Source organism: Lathyrus oleraceus, chromosome 4 (genome assembly GCF_024323335.1).
Source record: "Lathyrus oleraceus cultivar Zhongwan6 chromosome 4, CAAS_Psat_ZW6_1.0, whole genome shotgun sequence".
NCBI classification, from domain to species: domain Eukaryota; kingdom Viridiplantae; phylum Streptophyta; class Magnoliopsida; order Fabales; family Fabaceae; genus Lathyrus; species Lathyrus oleraceus.
In genome coordinates, this window is record NC_066582.1 from 485108584 (window position 1) to 485133116 (window position 24533).

Below are 24533 nucleotides of genomic sequence, written 5' to 3' on the forward strand. Positions count from 1 at the left end.
TTTTGATGATTCGAGCATCTTCGGTAGAATGCTCATCTAAATAAAAACTATTATAATATGACTTTAGGCGTGATAGTAATATACCTTGTCCCCTAGCATTATCATCTAACAAATCAACGTTTAAAAGCTCCATGCAAATTGAATTTGGAAAGTTGGTCTTACCATTAACAGCTTTGCCTTCAATTCGTAGTCCTAAAAGCATGTAGACGTCTTCTAACGTCACGGTACACTCACCGGTTGGAAACCAAAATGTGTGTGTCTCTGGCCTCCATCTTTCGCATAAGGCTAGAATGAATTTGTTATCTATAGACCAAGACATAATTTTGCTAAGGTGACCAAAACCGGCGAGTTCAACATAAGGTTGAATCATCGGGTCCATTGGGACAAATTCGTGGACTCGAGTGCGAAACCTTGAGACATCCTATAATAGAAATAATGTAACACTTGACTAAGTCGGTATTTCAAAATAAAATGGGGTTGGTGGAGATGAAACATAAAAAAGAAGTACACGAAAAAACTTACGTATGTCGCGATGTTTGCAACTGTTCCTCTGTGTGCTTCGCCCATTGTGAGTAAAGACATATTGTTGGGGAGTTGGTGTAGATGAAAATGGAAAAGAAGTAACGTAGATGAAGTAGTGAGAAATGTAGATGAGGTAGTGAGAATGTTTGTGTGGAAGAATTGTTGAAGGAGTGGATCAATTTATAGGCAAATGGAGGAGTGCATGAAAAAATGTGTTTGCATGGTGTCTCCACCTCATTTGGCGACCATGTACAATTTTAAGGAGGGGGCGCCATTCAAATTGGCGACACCATAGGGTACATGCATGCAAGGCTAGTTCTGAATGCATGGTTTCGAGGACTGACTACATGGGGGCGCCATTCAAATTGGCGACCATGTACAAGCCATAAAGGTAGGCGCCAAACCAATTGGCGCCACCTTCTGCATGTCTGACACGTGGCATTGTTGTCTCCTGCATGCTTAACAAAACACTTATGGTTGGCTTGCATGATTGACACGTCATCTCTGACCATCTTAGGTGTCCGACACGTGTCTGTCTTGTCTCCTGTATGCTGATGACTACCTTCTTGATAGCTTGCCTGGCTGACACATCAACTCACACTGTCTTGCAGGATTGACACATCATCTCAGACACGTGGCTCTCTACTATCCTGCATGCTGAATACTCACTTCTGTCTTGCATGACAGACACATCAACTCTTGACTACCTAGCATGCTTGACACATCAAGTCACACTTCATTGCATGACAGACACCTCATCTATGAAATTACTTGCATGCTTGACACGGTATCTCAGACTTGCTTCAATGTGAGACACTGATACCATCTATTTAAGTGTCTTACTATCATATTCATCTGCACTTGCAAAATCCTTTTCATCTTCACTCACATTCATCTTCACTCACATTCATCTTCACTCACATTAATACTTATCATCTGCAAAATACCTAGCATCTTCACTCACATTCATCTGCACTTGCAAAATAGTTTTCATCTCCAAAATGTCATCTTCATCATTATACAGTATCAACGTTCACTGCAACAGTGAAACTTTTGAGTCTGAGATTCATGGTTTTTGTTTTAAAAACACTGATACCATTAGAGTCACGATGAAGAGAAATGCAACCTTTTTGCATTTCAAAAAAAGAATACAATCCTTCATAGCATCAGGTAATGTGTCAAAGATGACATATCAGAATCCTATATTTTTTGAGAATGGTCAATGCAAGTTTTTCCCCCTAAAGATACGAGACGATGAAGATGTTGAAAGCATGTTTCTTAGTCATGAACATTCAGGCATGGATTGTATCGAGTTGTACATTACTCTACAGCCATGTATACCGTCTCAACAGTCTCAACTAACAGATCAGGATCCAGCTGGTGGAAATGCTGTAGATGATGCACAATGGTCAGATGAACTCAACCCAGAAGCAGAAGTAGAGGTCGACGTTATTGATGAAGAAGAAGAGGAGACTGAGATACAGGTTGATCACATCCTGAATAACGACGATGAAGATGAGGCTCAACCACCACCAATACCTCCTACTCATGCCTATATTCCTCCTCAACATATGACAAATATGGCTCTTAACGACGATGAAATGTCCGATAGTGTCTTCTATAATCCGTATCCGAGACCAGTAGGCGAATTAAAGGTGGGAGACATGTTTCGTACCAAAGAGGAATGTGTCTTGGCAATCAAAAAATACCACATGAACAACTTTGCTGACTTTACGGTGAAACGCACTGATTCTAGGAGGTATGTTATCGAATGTCGTAACATGCTTTGTAAATTTCGTTTGGCTGCATCTTACAAGAAGAAAAATGACTCTTGGGAGATCGCTTCAATAGACCCACCACACAGTTGCGTCGCAACAACGGTTGAACAAGATCACCGTAAACTGAGCACAGCTTTGATATGTCGAGACATTCTGCCATTGGTAAATAAAGACCCATCAGTGAAGGTGAGTATAATTATATCCCATATCCGAACAACATATAATTATACTCCATCTTACAAGAAAGCATGGATTGCGAGGACAAAGGCTGTTGAGCAGGTTTTCGGAAACTGGGAGGACTCATTCAAGGAATTACCACGGTTTTTATGGGCACTAAAAACTTATGTCCCAGGAACTATGGCAATTCTGGAGACAGTGCCAGCAATGATGCCAGACGGAACCTGTGCTACAGGTAATAGAATATTTCACCGTCTCTTTTGGGCATTTGACCCGTGCATCAGAGGTTTCGCTTTCTGCAAACCTCTCCTACAAATTGATGGCACTTGGTTATACGGAAAATATAAGGGTACGTTGCTCATGGCAGTTGCACAAGACGGTAACAACAATGTATTTCCCATTGCCTTTGCTCTTGTTGAAGGTGAAACGGCTGGTGGATGGGGTTTCTTTCTTCGACATCTCAGAACGCATGTCGCTCCACAAGCCAATCTATGTTTGATTTCTGATAGACATGCTGCCATCGAAAGTGCCTACAACAACCATGACAACGGATGGCATGATCCTCCTTCTACACATGTCTACTGTATCAGACACATTGCACAAAACTTCATGCGTGCTATAAAAGATAAGAATCTTCGCAAGAAGGTGGTGAATGCTGGGTATGCTTTAACTCAACCGTCTTTTCAATATTATCGTGATAAGATTCGTCTGTCTAATGAAGACGCGGGGAGATGGATAAATAACATCCCAGTTGAGCAGTGGACAAGAGCATTTGACGGTGGTCATCGATGGGGCCACATGACAACAAACATTGTGGAATGCATGAACGGGGTTTTCAAAGGAATTCGAAACCTGCCGATAACCGCCTTGGTAAGATCAACCTATTATAGGTTGGCTTCTATGTTCGCAACCAGAGGTGAAAGATGGAGTGCAGTGTTAATGTCTGGACAAGTATTCAGTGAGTGTTGCATGAAGGTCATGAAAGAGGAGAGCATCAAAGCTACGACACACGCTGTAACAGTGTTTGACCGTCAAAGACAAAATTTCAGCGTCCAGGAAACAATGGGCAACAGCGACGGGAGACCAAACTTAGCCTACGCGGTTAAACTACACAGAAGTTGGTGCGATTGTGGAAAATTTCAGGCCTTCCGCATACCTTGCTCCCATGTCATTGCAGCATGCGCTTATACTCGTCAAGACGCTTACACCCATTTATCTGATGTGTACAAGGCAAACACCATCATGAACGTATATAGTCAAAGCTTTTCAGTACTACCAATGGAGGATTACTGGCCTCCATATGAAGGAGATATTGTTTGGCACAATGAAGAGATGCGTAGAAAGAAGAAAGGAAGGCCAAACAACACACGTATCAGAACAGAGATGGATTCCACAGATAAAATGATAAGATTATGTAGTATCTGTCGTCAACCAGGACACAACAAAAATAACTGTCCCAATCAACGAGCATCATCTAGATCTTAAGATTTTTGTAACATTTTATCTAGACCTTAAGCTTTTTGTAACATTTTATCTTGCTCTTATGCTTTTTGTAACATTGTATTTCTGTAACAATCAATCAATATATATCATTAAGTTCTTGTTACAACGAGTTTCATAACCAACATCAGTACAAAACATCTGAAGACATAAATAATTCTAACTGATTACAACAATCAAATTAATGTCGTCTCGACCAAACATCATTTCCCTAGCATCCTTATCAGTCTTCATTCGCACCCAACCAAAGATACTGTCAAGTCTCTCAATACTTCTGATTTTTTCCCCTTCTGGTATTTTCCCGTCTAACCATCGAACCAGCTCCCTCTTCAGTTGATCTAACGTGGTGATGTTCCAAAACAGCATCAGCAATTGAGATTTGTCTCTCGCATAAATCACCTTACCGTATTGGCGACGAACACCAAACATGATAGGCAAATGATTATATGAGTTGTGGAACAATAGGTCACACAACGCATCTATTTATAAGACAAAAAAGGCATTTTATGAGGGACTCGCCAATTGAGTTGGCGCCTCCTTTTAAAACATACACATAGGCGCCAATTGGATTGGCTAGGGCACCTACCCTAGCCTAGGGCACCTGCCCTAGCCTAGGGCACCTGCCCTAGCCAATCCAACTGGCGCCTCCATTCAAGTTTTAACAACAGTCGCCATATGAGCAACTTTCATGTTCATCAAAAATCCATTTGAAACTTGGAAGCTCATCATTCATTTCAAAACATTATAGATCATTTTGACAGAAACCCTAATTTTAGGTCAACTTCGCAGGGACCTAACTCACTCATTTTTAATTATTTTGAGGTGGGACCAAGTGCATTAGAAAATTTAAGATGTCTACTTCAAATGTTATGTTGGACAAAATTTCATAACTCTAAAAGAAACACATGAAATAATGCAAGACATTATAGGTCAGATTACAGTTGAAACCCTAATTTTGGGTCAAGTTCGCAAGGACCTACCTCACTCATTTTTAATTATTTTGAGGTGGGACCAAGTGCATTGGAAAATTTAATATGTCTAATTCAAATGTTATGTTGGACAAAATTTCATAACTCTAAAAGAAACACATGAAATAATGCAAGACATTATAGGTCAGATTACAGTTGAAAAACTCAGAAGTCCAACTTCAACTGCCCATAACTTTCTCATAAAAAATCCAAATGATGCAAAATTTATATCCAAATTCATTGTCTTGAAAAGATCTACAACTTTCATGTTGAAGGGTTTTTCATTTGAGGCTTTTTTAAGGGAGTCGCCAATTGGATTGGCGCCTCCTCTTAAAAAATACACATAGGCGCCAATTGGATTGGCTAGGGCAGGTGCCCTAGCCAATCCAATTGGCGCCTCCTTGTAATTTTTAAGAGGGGTCGCCAATCCAATTGGCGCCTCCTCCTAAAAGTGGGGTAGATTGGGAAATTTTTTGAAACTTGGGTTATTTTGGGAAATTAATTGAAAATGTGGGGTATATTGGTAAAAAATCCACTTGCATATACATGCACGTTGTTAATAAATAAATAAAAATATTGACTTGATTGAAAAAAATAAAAATAACTAAAGAAATAAGAGAAAAGTGTATGACGTGACTTGACTTCACTCTTTGTTCCCTTTCTGCGTTGCCTTCGATTATTCTATTCTGCACTCGACGAGAAAAAACGGTTATGGTGTATGCAGCTCGAAACCCTCAAGCGCTTGCGACATTGAAGCCTCTCAACGATTCTTTCACCGATGATCAAGAAATTCTCAATACTTATGAGGTTAGCTTCATCGAACTCTATTTCAATCCTTAGGGCGCGTTTACTTGAAATGTAATTTCATTATGAGTTTTTTGTAAACAATGATTTCACATTTTTCATAGAAATTCAATCTATTGCTCAGAATGCATTGTTTTGCAGAGGTTAAAAACTCTGGATAGGTTTGCATTACAAGCTGCAGCAGGATCTCACAGCAAGGAAGAGGTTAGAGCACTAAGGTGTGTGTATGTGTGTCTTCTTAACTTGTCAATGTATATTTCGTGTTACCATAGACAAGCAAGTAGCTATGAAGCACGGATACCGGAAACACGAAACCGACTTTCACAATAAATGAAGCGTAATCACAAGTGTCGGTGTCGGTTTCGGATACTGACAGAGACACATCTTTTTTCAGAGGTGCCCGGTGTCGGTGCTACAAAGGCAAGGAGATAGTAGGGGGACATTCCATATAGAAATTTGCCACTGATTGAACTGTGTCCCTTCTACCATTACCTACTAGGCTAGCTATTAATTCTGTAGCAGAATAAATGTTTGCTGATTCCTACAACTTCAATAAATCCAGTTACACTTGCTTTATTATGCTACATTGGTGTTGAATCAATGGAGCATAGTGTGTTTGGGAATGTAAGTTTATGCTGGAAACATCATCCAATATTAGGGATCATTGTACTGTTGGTTTGGGAATACCAGTTCACTTGGAACAAAAGCTGTTATTTATTGGTCAAACATGTAAAATTGTAAATGGATTGGTTTTGGATGTTAATCATTTGATATAAGATATTTATTTTTAGATTTATGATTAGTTAGTTAGTTTTTCGTTCTTATATAGTTTTAAGGCTCAATATATATTCTTCCACATCTTATTCTTGTGTTTGACTTTGTCTCAGAAAATATGTTAAAGATGTGAATCGAGCCTGGGAGACCTTTGAGAAGACACTATGGGGGCACATTTCCAATTTCTATAAACTTTCCAAAGAAAGGTTTGTGTTTTATTTTAGAGATGAACATCTCAAACAACATTCCATATTTTTATTGAAACTACTTAAACTTCTATCTTCTGACTTTAGGTTGGACACTGTTAGAAAATCCCTCTCATAGCAACCACTCTTGCAGTTTGTTATTGGGTTACTTCATTGCAGTGGTACACCCTTGCAATTTCCTAGAGATATGGCATTTGTAGTGCTTATAAGACTTAAGCATCCTCTTATAAGCCAGATTTGTGTTGTTGAGTTAGACTCTTAGCTCATATTTTAAGAGGCTCATTTGAGTCTTATGTTTGTTAAAGTACACATTCAATTGTGATATTCTATTCCTTTAGTGCATTATTATGCGTTGCATTGTAGAACATGAAGTTAATGCTTCGGCTGTGATAAGAATTCTCAAGTTTCTCCTCAATTACTATTTTAATTTTCTTCTCCTTTGTCTTTGCAGTCCACAAACATTGGTTCATGCTTTCCGGTATTTATTGATAAACAGTTTAACTTCACTTGTTTTTTCCTTTTCATTTCTTGTTTCTTTCATCCAATCTTTTGTTGATAGATTGGACGATTGGAGCTTGAAATCTTCTAGAGGGATCTATACTCTTTCTAAAGTTAATGTAATCCTGCTTTTGCTGTGTTTTCCTTTTCTAGGGTTGTGGAAATGCAAGAAACCCTCGATCAACAGGTTGCAGTGGAAGCTGCCAAGCCTGATGAAGAGTATGGCGCAACTGCACCAGTTACAAATCCTCAAAGAAGTACCATGTATGATATTATATTTTGAATTGATTTCCATTATACTAGTATTTGTTTCTCTTTATGGTTTTCTTGCTCAATTCTACATAATCTTCAAGTTTTTTTATTTCATTTGTTTGAGTGAGATGATTAATGGTCTATTCTGATCATTATCTATCCTATTAGTTACGAAGAATATTTCCATAAGATAAGATAATATCATAACAGAATTTCAAATATTCAACAGATAGTACTCACTGGTACAGCATTAAGGGGTGGTGGGGAGGTAGGTGGGTTATTGTTTGAGGGGAGAGATTGTTGTGTTTTTTTCTTTCTTTTCTGTACCCATAGTTGTGGGACCCATGGCTGGAATTTTAAAGCTCTGAATACCATGAAAGGTTGTGAAGAAAGAAAGAAGCAGGAATATAACTTAGAGGACTCACTTATACAGTGAGTGAGCAAATCGATATGAAAAGTAAAAAAAATAACAGCTAACTAACTGTTAATTAGATTAACTGCCTATAACAGAACCATAACAGACTGGACAGAATTGCAGTGACTTGTGCCCTGCTCTCTATCACAACTTAAGCTGTCTCTTTACCTTTCTGAATTTGTATCATTTGTAGATATGCAAATTCTAGTATTTATACACCACAATTCAATAAATTAATGTAAAATTGAAAATAAGTATCCTTACTTAGAAATTAGAATAAAGATACCAAGAAAAAAAACAGAAGAATAAAGATATGACCATCAATAATCATTGCAAAATTCTATCTGTATTGGTAAAAAAAAATCAGTTTTTGTTTTTGAAAGTTTCAGTCATCCAAATGAATCTGAGAAATATCTAATTGCAGACATGACCGACACTGACTTGACATTCATTTTGAAGAGTCGGTACTTCCTAGGTTTTGAGTCTCTATGTTTACCAGTAAGGCTAATGATTTTCTTAACCACAAACCAGTTACCAGAAAATGTCTCCTTTCAATCTCTCTGTAATTACTTTTTTAATGCTAATGAATCACAGAAAATTTAAAAGTGCAATGGCGTCTTCAAAAAATTTAACACTGCAAAAACTGAAGGTTCAGGGGAAAGGATACGAGGATAAGTGCCATGAGCTAGTTATAAAGACTGTTAAAGGAAGATTTAATAAACTTCTTAATGAGGTACGTTTCTAAGTATTACTGCTCTTCTTGCACCCGTACTGTTATGAAACACTGATATTCGTACACACACCTGCATAACTCTTGAGTATTGATATCCTGTATGTAACTTAACTTTAAATTTAATTTATGTGTCAGCTTGTGTTTGAGGACCTGAAATCAGCTTTAGAGGAAGCTCGAGCGGTGCGTTAGACTGACTGAATTTTAAGCTTTTGATATTTTTAAATTCCATTTTTTTCGTTGGGACTAACTATCCGCCGTACTTTTGTCCTGTTTCTCCGTTCCTATATCAGCTGTGAGTGCCAACATTAGGTTATAAAATCACCCAAAATATTAGGTCCAACTCTAAACATACACTAACCATCAATCTTAAATTTAGCTAATAGAGACCTACAAACACTAACACAAAAAAAGAACAGATATCTGTGTGGAGGGAGTGGATTTAAAAACGTGTGGGAATAGAAATGTGTGTTATCGAATCACAGACCTGCACATGCACGCTGGTGAGCTGAGATCAGAAGAGGACATAGGTAAACAGTGTGTATCAGAAATTGTCAGGCTAGGCCAAAAAATAATGCTTGTGAGTAATGGGCCAGGGATTGGTTTAGCCAAAGTTCAAATCGGAGGCAATTGTCTGTTTTTTTTTCAGCAAATAAGGAAGAAGAGTCTTTGAAGTTTGAACACTACTATTTCTGATTCAAAATTATGGGTGTGAGTGGAGAAGTCATGAATGTCCCCAAAGAGGTGTTCAAAACTCAAAATGCAGGAGCAAAGATGGTTTTCACCATTGGTTTAGGTTAAGAGTCCCACATTGGACAATATATGGCTTGAACATGTGTTTATAAATGGGGGCAGTCCTCACTCTACCAACCGGTTTTGTAGGGTTGAGTTAGGTCCAATCACACATTCTTAACATGGTATCTAGAGCCTTTGCTAAGAGGCAATTCTTTTTTCGCCGTGCTTTACACGGTTTAACCTAAATGTCTCTTAGTCTCTCCTAATTCAACATGGTATTAGAGCCTCGTTTAAGATCCGGTGGACCACCCACCATTTATTTCCACGCTCCAGATGTCCAGTCCTGGGCGTGAGGGTGTGTGTTAAGAGTCCCACATTGGACAATATATGGTCTGAACATGTGTTTATAAATGGGGGCAATCCTCACTCTACCAACCGGTTTTATAGGGTTGAGTTAGGTCCAATCACACATTCTTAACATGGTATCTAGAGCCTGCTAAGAGGCAAACTTCGCCGTGCGTTACACGGTTTAACCTAAATGTCTCTTAGTCTCTTCTAATTCAACAGTTTAAAACTATAGTGGGCATTATCTTATGAGTGATGGACATGACTCGAAAACCACTCCATGATGCAGATGTAGCGAGCGAGACATAGCCGTGGTACTATAGTGCTGCCGTAATGTGTAATTGACTACCTTGGTTGAAAGGACATGATATTATATTGAGTAGTTTTGAATCTAAAATGATATCAGCAATGATTAAATGAGGATTTTTCTAAATTTTTGTTTGGAGTTTGATGAAGAAGTGGTGATTGATTGTCAAGTATTTAGTTATTTACTCTTTACCGAGTTTTTGTCATCTTCATAGTAGGTGTGCTACCCCAACCTTCCTCCAAATACTTTCACTTTAAGTTGTATATTTTCTTGTATGTCCAGTATCACTCAGCTGCAACATACTCATTTCCACTACAATTATTCTTGTAACTAGCACTTCATTGCTCTGCTTTCACTAGCACGAATTATTGCTATCCTTATCGCCGTGTGATAAATTTCCCTCTTTTCAATATATTTTTTAAAATATTTCCTGCGGTACATGTCTGCTTTTAATTTTTTCTAGATCATTCCTTCATTGTCTCTTAGACGTGCCATTTCTTTTTGTAATTTTGATAATTGGCAAGAAAGTTTCTGACAGAACCTGCATCTGAATGTTTTCCTTAGACTGACTGAACTAACTGACAGTCTGTAACTAACTTAATTGAAATTTAATGCCCATAAATTTGTACTCCTTCCGGCCTTATTTATAAGCAAAAGTTTTCTAAATTTTTTGGTCTTACATATAAGCAAATGGCAACAAATCTAGACACATTTAATGCATTTATTCAAAAACTATCCTTGCATTAATTATTTAATAATGTTAGTGGATGACAATTTAAGTAAGGGTATATTACGTGAAATCAAGAAAATTAAATACACTTAACTATCATTCTTATTAAGCGTGAAAATTGTCTTTTTTGCTTATAAATCAGGCCGGAGTAGTATGTATTTATTCAAAATGACATGAGAGCATGCTTTCTTGTTTTCATATCATTTCTAGCTTTCTACACTTGAGATCCAGTTTTATTCCCTATTACTGATGAAACCTTGATTCTTTTGTTGTATACAGATTGTAGAGGAACTCAGAGATTTTTTTGACTATGTAGTAGCCCCCTACTTTCCTCCAAGGTTATTAGATATACTACCTTTTTCTTCTTCTTCTTCTCTGCTTTTGTCATGCTATGATCTCTTGATTGATGAGGTATGATGTGTGTTGGATGTTTATTGTCAATATTTTTATATGGTTGTTGAATATCATTGTTTCTACATCTTAATCATGAGTACATACCGGATATGGGAGATGTTAAGAAGTCAATAAGGCAAAACCATTGGGATATAACAAGAATGGTCTAGTAATTGTGATATAATTTAACTTCCTAACTAATCTTCTATATATTCTTGGATTAGGATAAGTTCCCACCGATTCTATAAAAGTTTCACATTCGGATTCAAATAGGCTTACTATCAAGCACACATATTTCTTTCAGGATGTCAATAGCATTTTCCTTTGACAAATAGCAATATGTCTCTTTTATTTAGCTACTTCAATTCCAGGAAAATACAGCAATTTACCAAGTATTTGGTTTGAAAAATTTGAATAATGTTGCTTCAATTCTTTAATGCCTTCTTGACCTTCACGTCTAATAACAATATCATCTATATTCATCACAAAAAAGTCAGCTTATTCAACGGTGTGCATCTAAATAAGACAGAGTGATCCACCTCAATCACAATGAATCATCCACCTCAATCACAATGAATCATGCTAAGCTCCTGGATGACTTTACTAAACTTGCCAAACCAAGCTTGAGGTGACTATCTATAACAATATAAAGACTTTTGTAGCTTACACACAAGATCATACTCTCCCAACAACAAGAATTAAGCCTTATCCTATTAAGTGGAGTCGGCTACATGGATCAATTTTTTCCATAATATTCTATCAAGGACCATGATCCAAGTCATTAATCTCAAGATCTTTCTTAATAATTTCTCTAATAGTCTTTATAGGTCTTCCCCTTCCTCTAATTGATTTCCTTCTCTCCATCTGGACAACCCTGCTTACTACAGAATCTACCGGTCTTCTCTCTACATGCCCAAAACATCTAAGTCTACTTTCCACCATCTTCTCCACTATAGGCGCTACCTCGACACTCTTTCTAATATTTTCATTTTTAATTTTATCCTATCGAGTCTTACCACACATCCACCGCAACATCCTCATCTCTACTACACTTACTTTATTCTCGTGTTGATTCTTAACCGTCCAATATTCTGTCCCATACACAATCGCAGGTCTTACCGTAGTACGATAAACTTTCCCTTCAACTTGAGCGGTACCTTTGCATCACATAAAACACCTAATGCCCTTCTCCATTTCAACCACCCAGCTTGAATTCGATGGCATACATCCCCTTCTATTTCTCTATAATTTTGTATTACAGACCCATGATATTTAAACTGTGTGACTTGAGGGATAATATGGTCTCCAACTTTCATCTCTAGGTTAGAAACGTTTCTTCTTTTGCTAAACTTACATTCCATATACTCCGTTTTACTTCTGCTTATGCGAAAACCTTGCGTTTCTAAAGCTCGTCTCCAAGTTTTCAACCTCTCATTTAAATCCTCCTTCGGCTCTCCAAGAAGAACTATATCATTTGCAAAAAACATGCATCTCGGTGCTAGCTTTTGGATGTGTTCCGTGAATACATTCAAAGTTAAGGTACAAAGTTAGGGGCTTAAGGTTAGACCTTGATGCAAACCAATTTTAATGAGAAAATCATTTGTCTTTCCACCTTGTGTCCGCACACTAATCAATATTCCTTTATACATATTTTGGATAGCTCGAATATGTGCAATCCTAACCCTTTTCTTCTCTAGGGCTTTCCACAAGACCATAGTCCCCATGAGCAAAAAAAAAAAATCCAAGTGGTTGCTCCATTCCATATAGAGTTCCTCCTTCAGTTCACCATGCAAATAATCAATGTTAAAAAACTCCAGAGATTACGCAGAATCGGTAGAGGATTCAAAAATCATAACTCGAGTATCGTAGCACAAATCATAAGATCCTACTACAGATAGAAAAACACTACAGCGGGTCAGCATCGTCGACGACGACGTCTTGTTGAATGAAATAGAATTGATCGAAATAGAAAGCTTAATGTGGAAGAGGAAGAAGAAGCTTGAATGTGAAAGAGGAAGAAGAAGCTTGAATGTGAAAGAGAAAAGAGGAAATGATTTTGTTTAACTAATTTGTTTACGAGGAAGAAAAAGCTTGAATGTCAAGGAGGAAGAAGTAATGGAAGAAAGATAATGTGTCTTTATGAACAGTTAAGTGATAGGATGCGTTTCTCTTAAAAAAGAGAAATTTTTATCGTGTCTTTATGAATTCCTATTTTAAAAAAATAATAATAAATCACAACTTTAACTCGGCCGAGTTTACCGAGTTTCACCATGTGAGTTTACCTCCGATTCAACACGCTGGCATGCTTCTGAAACATTAACTCGGGCGAGTTAGCGAGTCAACTCGTGATTCTGTATACACTGCAAATAATGCATTTCTAATATCAATCTAATACAAAGGCCATTATCGCATGCAGAGTTATCGATTGCGGCCGCTCAAGGCGCTATCCCGGGCGGTCCGGTCGGAGCGGCCCCCCACCGCACGAGAAGTCAGGAGCGATTCACCGTCTGAAATCGCGGCCGATTTCAACGAGATCGCGGGTCGCGGGTTGCGTCGCACATCCTGGGCGGAGCAGTTTATCCATTTTTATTTTCTTTCCTCTGTTTCATGTACGAAAAATACAGATGAGAATGGAAGAAGATGAAGTCGTGGGGTGAGGAAGAAGATGAAGACGTGGATGAAGTCGTGGGGTGGGGAAGAAGATGAAGACGTGGGTAGGGGAAGAAGAAGATGCGGTTGCCCCTTCTCTTGGGTTTTTAAAGAAAAATCCTAATTTTTAAAGTGAATTTGGATCCGGGTCGGGTTGCATTAAAAGTTTTATTTTAAATATTTTAAAATCAGAATTTGGAGAGATGCCCACACCTTTTTCTCTTTTCAAGAAAAATCTGTTCCAATTCCCATGAAATTCTCATATAACTATTCCAATAACCAATTAAAACTCTCTCATTATTTATTACTCCCTCCGTTCCTTTATAAGTGTCACTTTCTTGTAAAAAAATTTGTTTCTTTTTAATTGTCACTTGCAAAGTTCAAGGTAGTATTAATTGCAATTTTGTCAAAATTACCCCTAGATAATGATTGCAGAGAGAGAAAAAGTAAAGTGAATGTAATAAATAATTAAGGGTATTATAGGTAAAAGAAGAATTATTGTTTGAAAAGTAACAATAATGATTAGCTTCCTTGATATGTGTAAAAAGTCAAAAAATGACACTTAAAAAGGAACGGAGCGAGTACTTATTTATGAGATATTAGATGTGCCAAAAATTTTATTTTTTTTATTCTTAACTATTATTATCATGATCTAATTCCTCTTTCTCTATAATTATTATTATTATTATTATCCAATTCCTTATTCTCTATAATTATTATTATTTTATACATATAAAATTATGCATATATATAATTTTTTAATTTATATAATTAATCTAAAAAATTATCTCATTATCCCGCTATCCCATTTTTGAGGTCGGCCGCTCCGCTCCGCTATCCGGGATTAATAACTCTGATCGCATGGTAGTCATAGATAAGAACCGTTAGAATTAGAGTTTGACTTAATTCATCCCTACAAAACTAGCTTGTAAGGTAAAGGGTGTCACTCTATATAAACCCTTATTAGGCTCTATCTTTAATCAATGTGAGACTTGAGTTTTTTCCAATACACCCCCTCACACCCCACACTATTGGGCTTGATGCGTGAATATAAATAGTGGGTGACCCTAATTGTGTGGGACTTGGTTTTTCCAATGCACCGTGTTACACCCAACACTATTGAATTTGGTTGCTCCTTATAGAGTCCTTCCTTAAATTTACTAGGCAAAAAATGCATTTTTAATACATATAGAGTTCCTCCTTCAATTCACCATGCAAAATATGCCTTTTTAATAAGCTAATACAAAAGCCATCATCTCATGGTAGTCATAGATAAGAATTTTGAAAATTAGAGTTTGACTTAACTCATCTCTATAAAGCCGCCGGTAAGATGAAGAGTGTCACTTTATATAAACTTTTACCAGGCTCTATCTTTAACCAATGTGAGAATTGAGTTTTTTCTCACACCCAACACTATTGGGCTTGATGCGTGGATATAAACGGTGGGTGACCCGAATTGTGTGAGACTTGGTTTTTCCAACACATCCCCTTACGCCCAATACTATTGAGCTTGGTGCGATATATAAATGGTGAGTGTCTTAAATCGATAGGCTTTTGATACCATGTTAAAATTAGAGTTTGACCTAACTCATCTCTACAAAACCGGCTTGTAAGGTGAAGGGTGTCACTCTATATAAATCCGTTTAGGCTCTATCTTTAACCAACGTGAAGCTTGTTTTTTTTTCAATAAGAACAAACACACGAAAAACCATCTCAGCAACAAGGAAGAAAGTATCACCATAATCCAAGCCATAAATTTTGGTATATCCTTTTGCTACCAACTGAATCTTCCAGCCGTCTAAGCTAATAAAAAATTCAAAAAGGCATGATATTTAGAGAACAGAATGTTTTACTTGTTAGTCAGAAGCTAATTGAATACCCCTATACTAATACTTGGACCTAATTACGGCTCTTGTACCCTTCATACTGGGTTAATACACTGCAAATAACAAATTGATAAAGCCCAAACACCTTCCATTGTAATATACTCTGGTCTCAGCAGTTCCCCTAAATTGGAAACTTTGTTTTCAGCTTGTAATAAAAAAAGAGACCCTAATTTAAATATTACTAAGAACTTGGAAAGGAAGTTCAATACACTCTCCAACAAAACCATCTGTTGTCATTGGTAGATAGCTCCCAGAGAATTACTTGTCTTCTTACAGCTCCCTTGGTTCTGTCTGAATAATACTGTACATTCTAAGGAAGCATTTGCTTGTACAGTTTTTTTTGTTTACATGTTTGTTTTTTCTAATTTTATTTTTAACAATTGTGGCAGATATACGATGTTCCAACTAATGGTAAATCTTTACACTGAGAGGTTTATTCAGATGCTAAGATTGCTGAGCTGCAGGGAAAATGACTTGTCAAATATTGAAATATTAAAGGTATTTCACCAGAGCTGTTACTTAGGTATTTCTGGTTTCTTCCTGAAATTCAATAGAATCAGTTTTATTTTACATTTTCTCTCAAACCTCTCTCATCTAATATGCTAAAGCTTCTGTTTCATATTTTCTTTAATACATTTATCATTGAAGTGACAAATTGTTGTATTCAAAAAGCATATTTTTTTTCTATTTTATTAATGGATTTTGGTATATTTCTTTGCTACATATAAGTTTAATCTTAACCATTTCTGGCTATGTATTTTCTTTTTTCTCCCTCTGAACATTTAATGGGAAACAATGCACTTGTGTTTTTTTCACAAGCAGGTAATAGGTTGGGTGATTGAATATCAGGATAATCTGATTTGCCTTGGAGTTGATGAGTCTTTGGCCCATGTGTGCTCTGAGAGTGGTGCAATGGATCCTCTTGTGAATACATATGTTGAGCGAGTGCTAGCTACAACACGGGTAATTCTAGCTTTCTTATTTAGCTATGGTAATCTACGAGTTCCCAGGATGACTTAATCTTGCATAGGACTGAGCTTTGTTCTTAATGTTTTCTAGAAATGGTACTTGAATATTTTGGAGGCAGATAAAACACAGCTCCCAAAGGAAACTAAAGACGGGAAGCTATATACCCCAGCTGCTGTTGATCTATTCAGGATACTTGAAGACCAAATTCAAATTGTTCGAGATCATAGCGCTGATGTTATGTTTTACAGAATTTCCCTAGCTAGTATTCAGGTAATGTTGTCAATAGTGCGCTTTAGCGAAATAGTTTAGTGGTAGTAGGGTTGGGTGCGACGCTTTTGGCCCGCAAACTGCCGTCAATAATAGCGGGTGTAGCGGCCTCAAACTGCTATTATGGTTTTGTGGCAAAATTCCTCAAAGCCTTTTTTCAAACCATTGTGTTTTAGTATAAATGTCAATTCGGACCCTTTTAAGAGTGAAGTTATGTTTTGCGCACAAACAATCGTTATGCTCTTCCTCCTTTTGTTTCAGTTCTGTTATGTTTTTCTTTTCTATTTAAGTTTTATTGCTCTGTACTTTAGGTTCTTTAATTTTAAGTAAGAAGGTTTCTTTAGTTGTGCGTATTTTTCTATTTCTAAATATTTATGTTTACATTACACACTATTTTTTAGTCTTTGCAATAACGGCTATCCCGCTATCAGCTATACCGCTATAACATTTTAGGGGTCGGTGCTATGTGACGCTATATGTGATTAACAACCTAGGTTAATATCACATAAGATGTAGATGTAACTGATGTGCATTGTAGGATTATTATCAGTTGTAAAACTAAATTCTTTGTAAATACAAGGTAAGCTGGTATAAATTCGATAATAAGTTTTTAATTGCAATAATATCTTCATCATGGTAAGGTGTCACCAGAAATCCATGAAGGATCCCTAATAGCACAATATAAGATAACACACAAATTTTTACAGGTGATGATTGATTTTCAAGCAGCCGAAAAGAAGAGACTTAAGGAACCAGTTTCTAAAATTGGTGTGAAACCTTTATGTGCTATGGTTAGTATAAATATTTTTAAGTGCTGGCTTATTGTCTTAAGTAGGAATGTTTTCAGTTGATAGTTATGTTGTTTTTGACATGAGGTGTAATATTTTATATAGATTAACAACAACTTGCGCTGCCATGATTTTGCATTGGACCTAAGTCATAGGATCTTAGAATCCCTTCCACAGAACTATGCAGAGCAGGTTTGGAGCTTTTCTTTCTGTTGTTTTTCCTAGATTCATTAATTTGGTAACCATTGTTTTTGTTGATATATATTTTTCTGTTTAACTTTTTTTCTTGAAGTGATCGACATTTGTTTGTTTTTGATGCTTAATAGTATTATAATTAACTGCTGCAATATAAATTGTGATTCTTGAAAGTTTGTTTAAACATCAAATATTTTCATTCTTAATGCATCATTAGAATGATGAGAGAATACACCGTTTTCTTATCACTGTATGTCCCTCTCTAGAAGAAATACTATACTATAATCATTTAAAACAGACAGTTTTGAACAGAATCAAGTTATGTTAGCATTCTTGTATAACATTCTAGATTTCTTAAGGGCCTTTCCATGTCGATGCTTCCTTGGCTGCACGTAGGTAATTTGATTGTGACTTTGTGGCTCTCACGGCCGCTCTTTCTTGTACTTGAATCATTACCCAAAATAGTCTTGGCTCCGTGTCCATAATAATAAACTACCACTATCTTTTTATTTAATTTATATATTCACATTTTCTATTTCATTACAGATTAATTTTGAAGATACCTGTATGGGGTTTCTTGAGGTTGCTAAGGTATGGAAGAGTGTGCGAGTTCCATATTCTAATTGCTGACTATAAATAATTGTTATTATTATTTTTTTTCATTGATATGTTTTTCCTTAATTTCTCCTGAAAAAGATTAGAGAGGATTTTTTAATTACTGTTTTTAATCCCTAAACATTATTATTGCTTATTTAATTCTCCATGTATATACTATATGATTTTCACAGGCCTGTCATGTGTTAAATATATACTTTAAAAAAAAATCTAGACAGCCTGGACCGTTACTAATCACTATGATGTGATGCATTTAATAAACATTCAGTTTCTCCCACTTTTTTAAGTAGGTTTATTCTTGATGAAATTTTCTGATTTTATCTGCATAAACATATGCATATTAGATAAGTTTTTGCTCCATTGCATAAGATCTAAAATGTTTCCATCTGATAGTCTGTATCATAATTATTCAGCGTGGCATGATGCATTTAATTACAGGCATCTCCTACTTTAAGCAGTTTTATTCTTGATGGAATTTTCTGAATTTATCTTGATAACATATGCACATGTTGATCAATGTATGCTCCAGTTAATAATCCTATGATCTAAAGTGTTTCCATGTGATTCAAATCTAGACACTATATTGTAAGAGAACCAGTTATGCCTTATTTTTATGAAAATTGATTTCAATGGAAGTGTAGGATATCTAGGAAAAAGCTTCCATAGTTAACTTTCACCCTTGTTTAATAATAGTCATCTCCCTAGTGTAGCTTTGAGATCCTAGAGAACTCGATCTTCAGCCTACAACTGTCTGATCATTTGAAATTACTTCTTGGTGATAGGAAGCTGTTGATCAAATTATAAGCGTGATATTTGAAGATCCTGTAGTTCAGGATCTGCTGGTCAAGCTATACCAGAAAGGTAAAACATTGTTTACTATCACCTATCTGACTTTTGTGTGGGTTTATGACTTTCGGTTCGGTTCGGTTCATGCTACTAGTTTTTACAATAGTGACCTCCTTTTTTGTTGGAAGAATTCGTTATTCTTGAACTCTATTTTGTTATCTAATAAATTCTTCTGCTTGGAAAGGAAATGCATTCCCTTGAACATTAGGATGTAATTGGCTGCAAACTATTTATAAGTGTTTATGTGATCAGTTATGGTTTAAGTTTCTAGCACTTTATTGTTGCTTCTATGCAATTGAGTATTGGATGCATTATACTAGTTTCAGCCTTTCAAGCATTATTTTCTTTTACTGGTAAAATTCAATGTAAAAACTAAACTATACATTTACCGAGTTTCCTTTTATCTCTAATCAATCACCTGCTTTACAACCTTTTTTAATGTCTTAAATATGAAAATCAAATTTTCTTTTGCTTTGCATATCTCAGAATGGAGTAAGGGGCAGGTTACCGAGGAAGTGGTTGCAACATTTGATGGATATTTTACTGAAGTAAGAATGTGAGTACATTTTGTGATCTCATTAGTTTTATCTTGTTTAGAATAAACCATCAATTTTCCCCCTAAACCATCTCTCTCTCCAATTCACTCCCTAAAGTATATAAATTTCTTCAATTTAGTCCCTCCTATTAAGATGTTAGGGACTAAACTGATGGATTTTCACGTACTTTAGGGTTAGTTATTATATTTATATAGTTTAGGAACTAAATTGGAGAGAGAGTGATAATTTGAGACTAAATTGGAGAGTGATAATATGAGACTAAATTGATGGTCTATTATTTTGTTTACTTCTGCCTGCTCTCACTGGCATCAATGAAGAAATTGCTCATCTTCAAAGCTAAATCTTAGAATTTGAGTTAGGACTAGTTCAACCATGAAAGCTATCTCAAGGGGATGAAGATTGTGCAATTCTTATAAACTCTAGAATAAATGCATGCTTCGTAAACTGTTGAGACAACACCCAGATCCAGTGAAACCCAACACCATTCAGAAAACAAGTGAACAACTTGCAGAAACCTGAAAAGGGGAAAATAAAAACCCCACTCCAATACTTAGGTGAAATCAATTTCAATTATATAGTTGCAGTTTCTACTTCCTTGTATTCCTTGAAGTACTGGAATCCGTGTATGTTGCTCCTTGTATTCCTTCCTTGAACTCTGAATTCTTCAAGAATTTTCTTCTCCTTCCTTGATTGAACCACGTCCGGCCTATTACTGAGCTGCAAATGTTATTACAGTCTTCAGTGGTAGAAATTTTATCAGGAATTGAAGAACTTACCAGAAAATGGTGAATCTATAATTTCTGGTGATCTTTGATTACTAATTTCACTTGTTGGCAACTTGGCACCATAGGAGGTCAGTTCAGTGAATCAAGCTTTTCAGAGATGGTGGTGGAGAATGTAACTAACACTCTTAGATGCTGGTAATGCTACCTCTGAGACGGTGGAAACTGAATTTGGAGGAGGAAAACTGAATTTTTTGTATCGATCTGAATGAATTGGTACAATGCACCAATCCAACTAACTGATAATTGTCAGAGAGGTAGTTACAGAAATACAATCCAATAAAACAAGGACTACACGAGTTAGAGTAGCTCAATATTAGAACATAGTAGTTTACCCTAATAGGTAGGTTTTAGTTACCTTTTCTAAAATATTTATGATGAGTGAACCTTATTTTCTTCTGCTCTTTATTAGTTTTACACTTTTCTCTGTCCTTTTAAATGACATTTTGTATTAAGGAGTGTAGCTTGTCCAATTTCTAGCAGTTTCTCTATAAGTTTTGCTGTTATGGAAAACTAAAGTTTTAACATCCCATATACTCAAGGTACATTGAAGAAAGTTATTTTGGTAGATTCGTCGAAGTTTGCTTGGAGGAAACGGTGATTGTTTATGTTGATAAACTTTTAACACAGGTCTCTTCATTTAATAAAACATTTTTTGGTTCTTATTTATTGGTTTGTACGTATATTCTTCCGTAAGAGCTTCTGTTCATTTCACTTAAGTTGTTTCACGGATAATTTTAATTGCAGAAAAGCTACATTAAGGAAGAAACTATTGAACGGATGAGGTTAGATGAGGAGCTTATTGTGAACTTTTTTTGGAAACATATTAGTGTTTCTGTAAGTTCTGCTTTAGACATTTTGTTACAGTTGTCCTCTACTGTGAATATTATTATAGCATGCTGCTTCCAAGTTTCTGACTGATTTCCTTGGCACTCTGGATTAGAAAGTTGAAAACCGAATGAGTGTACTTAGTAACTTGAGGGAACTTGCGTCAGCTTGGAGCCTGGATACCTTCACACTATTCTATAAAAATATACTCGAACACCATCCTGACTGCCCGGTAAATTTATGCCCAACAGGATTTAAATAATTTATCGAACTCAATTATTTTCATTTTACACTAGATTTTTAAAGTTGTTATATTTTGTCTTTGGCTTAGAGAATTGACTTTGAAAATGTTTTTTTGATTTACCTTGAATTTTCCTAGCTGATGAATCTGTGTTTTCATCTTTCATAGCCTGAGGTTGTCAAGAAACTTATTGGTCGACGAGAAGGAATTCCTTGGAAAGATGCCACTGAGGTAAATAAAGTCAGTTTTTAATTTTGCTCATATCATTGAATTCAAGAAGTAGCTCCATACTACAGGATAAGAATACAATAGAGCTTTTACTTTGGTTAAGCCTTGATTTGACCAACGAACTGCAGCATATTCATCCGGTTTGTGGTGCTTGAGAAGTTCTTAAGATATTTCTCAAACAACACAATTAACCATTTGGCATCGTCTATATCATGATTATCAATATCTTATGATGCACGCGAGTTGTATCTCGATTCGAAACTAAATTGACTAATCGATACAAGTCACTAGTGTGTATCTATTTGGACATGAATCCCATCTTGAATCCCGATTAATTCTAATGAATCACTACCTAAACTTAGTGTAGTCAATCAGTTTTTTGTCAACTTTGTATAACCAACCACTTTTCTTTTGTGATCTGATATTTGACTAGAATCTTGAATTCTTTTGTCATTATAATTTTGTTATGTCACTTGTGTTTTATCATTTGAATCTCAATTTCATGGTCTGTAAACTGTTGATGTAAGATATATTTTTTTGGATATATTTTTAGGATATTGTCATGTTTAAACTTGACCACATTCTCTACTCCATTTCTTGTTAATCAGGTCATAGAAGTTTGCCAAGAAATATATGAAAGATCTCTAATTGATGCAAGACCTTCAAAGACAGGTTTTATTTTTTCAAAGGTGAAGTGCTTAAAAGTGGGTCAAGGGGGGCTTGGGCACAAACTCATTGGAGACAGCTACACAGATAACCATATCGAAGGGCTAACTCGTATGTACAAGTTCTTAATGAATAGATTCAAGTAAGCTGGTGTAGTGTCATGATGGTCCTTCATATTCATGATCTAGGATTCAGACACGATGAGTGATATTTGAGAGCAACTTTGCTCGTTACCACATTTTAAAAACTTCACCAGAAGTACACGTTTGAGCGAAAACAAAAGTGTTTTTGTGCAAATGTTCACTTTCGAAGTGCTTTTGGGATGGAATGAGTTCCTCGCTTATATTTGTTTGATAATTTTTTAAGAGAGGTGTATAAGTAATAAGGCAATCTACATATTGATCCATTGCCATTTTTCAATAGGGTTATACACTTATACTACACCTCTTAACTCTAAAATTTTATCTCATAACCTGCATGTATCCCCATACCGCTATATTTTATAAAAAATACCAATTTTATCCTTATATAGTTTTAATTAATTTATTATCTTATTTTTTAAATATTTTTTTAATTTTATTTTTGTGTTAGAAAACTTTTCAAAAAAATTCCGATAATCAATTTGTGTATTGGAAGACTTTAAAAAAAAAAGTTTCGGTAGTCATTTTCCAAGTATTTTTTTTTACTTTTTTTGTGTATCGAAATACTTCGCAAAAGAGTTTCGGTAGTCAATTTTTGTGTACCAAAGACTTTGCAAAAGAATTTCGGTATTTATTTTTCAAATTTTTTTAAATATTTTTTTATATCAGAAGACTTTGTAAAAGAGTTCCGGTAGTCAATTTTTGTATACCGGAAGATTTTACAAAAGAGTCCTGGTAGTTATTTTTTAAATATTTTTTTAATATATTTTTGTATGTATCAGAAGACTTTGCAAAAGAGTTCTGGTAGTCAATTTTTGTGTATAGGAAGACTTTGTAAAAAAGTTTCGATAATCATTTTTTTAAGTATTTTCAAGCATTTTTGCAAAGTCTCTCAATACACAAATATTTAAAAAATATCTAACAAAACTCTTTTATAAAGTTTTCCGATACACAAAATAAAATTTTAAAAATATTAAAAAATAAAATAACAAATTATATATAAGAATAAAATTGATATTTTTTTATATAAATGTACTGACATGGGGTAAAATTTTCCTTAACTTACATAAGGAACAAAAATGTGTCATTGAGATTTTCAGCTCAATTGATTTCATTTTTTTCTTAGTCTCATTAATAAACAAAAAAAATCATGCAGCTATGTATCTCTTGTGTAGGAGAGTTATGCATATTTACTTGGAGTATTTTTTTAAAAAAGAAATCAATAAAAAAGTTATTGAACTGGCTTTGGATGCTGATTTTTTTAGTTTGAATATGGGGTTGTTTCTTTTAACTTTAAAAGAATAGATTTTTTTTTTTAAAAATAGATTTTATAAAAAACACTTTTTAGAAATATTATAAATTTTTTAATATTCTTTCTTTTTTTAAATTGAAAGATTAATTTTGGTCTCTTATAACATAAATATACATTATTGAGGATTAAAATATAATCGAAATTGTAATTTTTTCAAAAAGTTGTATTTCAAAAATAATTTTTGTGAAAAACTATTTGAAATAGTTTCAAAATTTAGTGATTTTTAAAAATTTTGATTTTCAAAATTTTTTTCAATAAATGAAATATTCAAAATAATATTTTAAGAATAATTATTCAAATCAAATTTTTATTTGAAGTTTTTATATAAAAAGATTATAAATTTTTTATACACAATTATATTTCATTATAAAAATTATTTTAAAAAAAAGTTCAAAACAAATGGATCTTAAATCGATATGGAATATCTATT

At 35.1% G+C, this 24533-nt stretch overlaps 1 protein-coding gene across 3 annotated transcripts; it reads left to right on the forward strand.

Moving 5' to 3' along the window:
• Window positions 1–5556: 5556 nt before the first annotated feature.
• On the forward strand, window positions 5557–23178 carry LOC127076445 (exocyst complex component SEC6). 3 transcript variants are annotated; one of them, XM_051018107.1, is made up of 21 exons: window positions 5557–5752; window positions 5891–5967; window positions 6637–6729; window positions 7181–7207; window positions 7381–7491; window positions 8489–8627; window positions 8763–8807; window positions 11021–11079; window positions 16059–16167; window positions 16492–16632; window positions 16729–16908; window positions 17613–17696; window positions 17799–17885; window positions 18435–18479; window positions 19286–19364; window positions 19836–19905; window positions 21231–21318; window positions 21436–21525; window positions 21632–21748; window positions 21926–21988; window positions 22594–23178. In XM_051018107.1, exons 1-21 carry the CDS (start codon window positions 5657–5659, stop codon window positions 22795–22797), a joined length of 2004 nt encoding a protein of 667 aa, XP_050874064.1. In that variant the 5' UTR covers window positions 5557–5656; the 3' UTR covers window positions 22798–23178. The 3 variants fall into 3 exon arrangements, with proteins under 3 accessions (XP_050874064.1, XP_050874067.1, XP_050874065.1); XM_051018110.1 differs by lacking the exon at window positions 8763–8807; XM_051018108.1 differs by lacking the exon at window positions 7181–7207.
• The last annotated feature ends 1355 nt before the right edge of the window (window positions 23179–24533 follow it).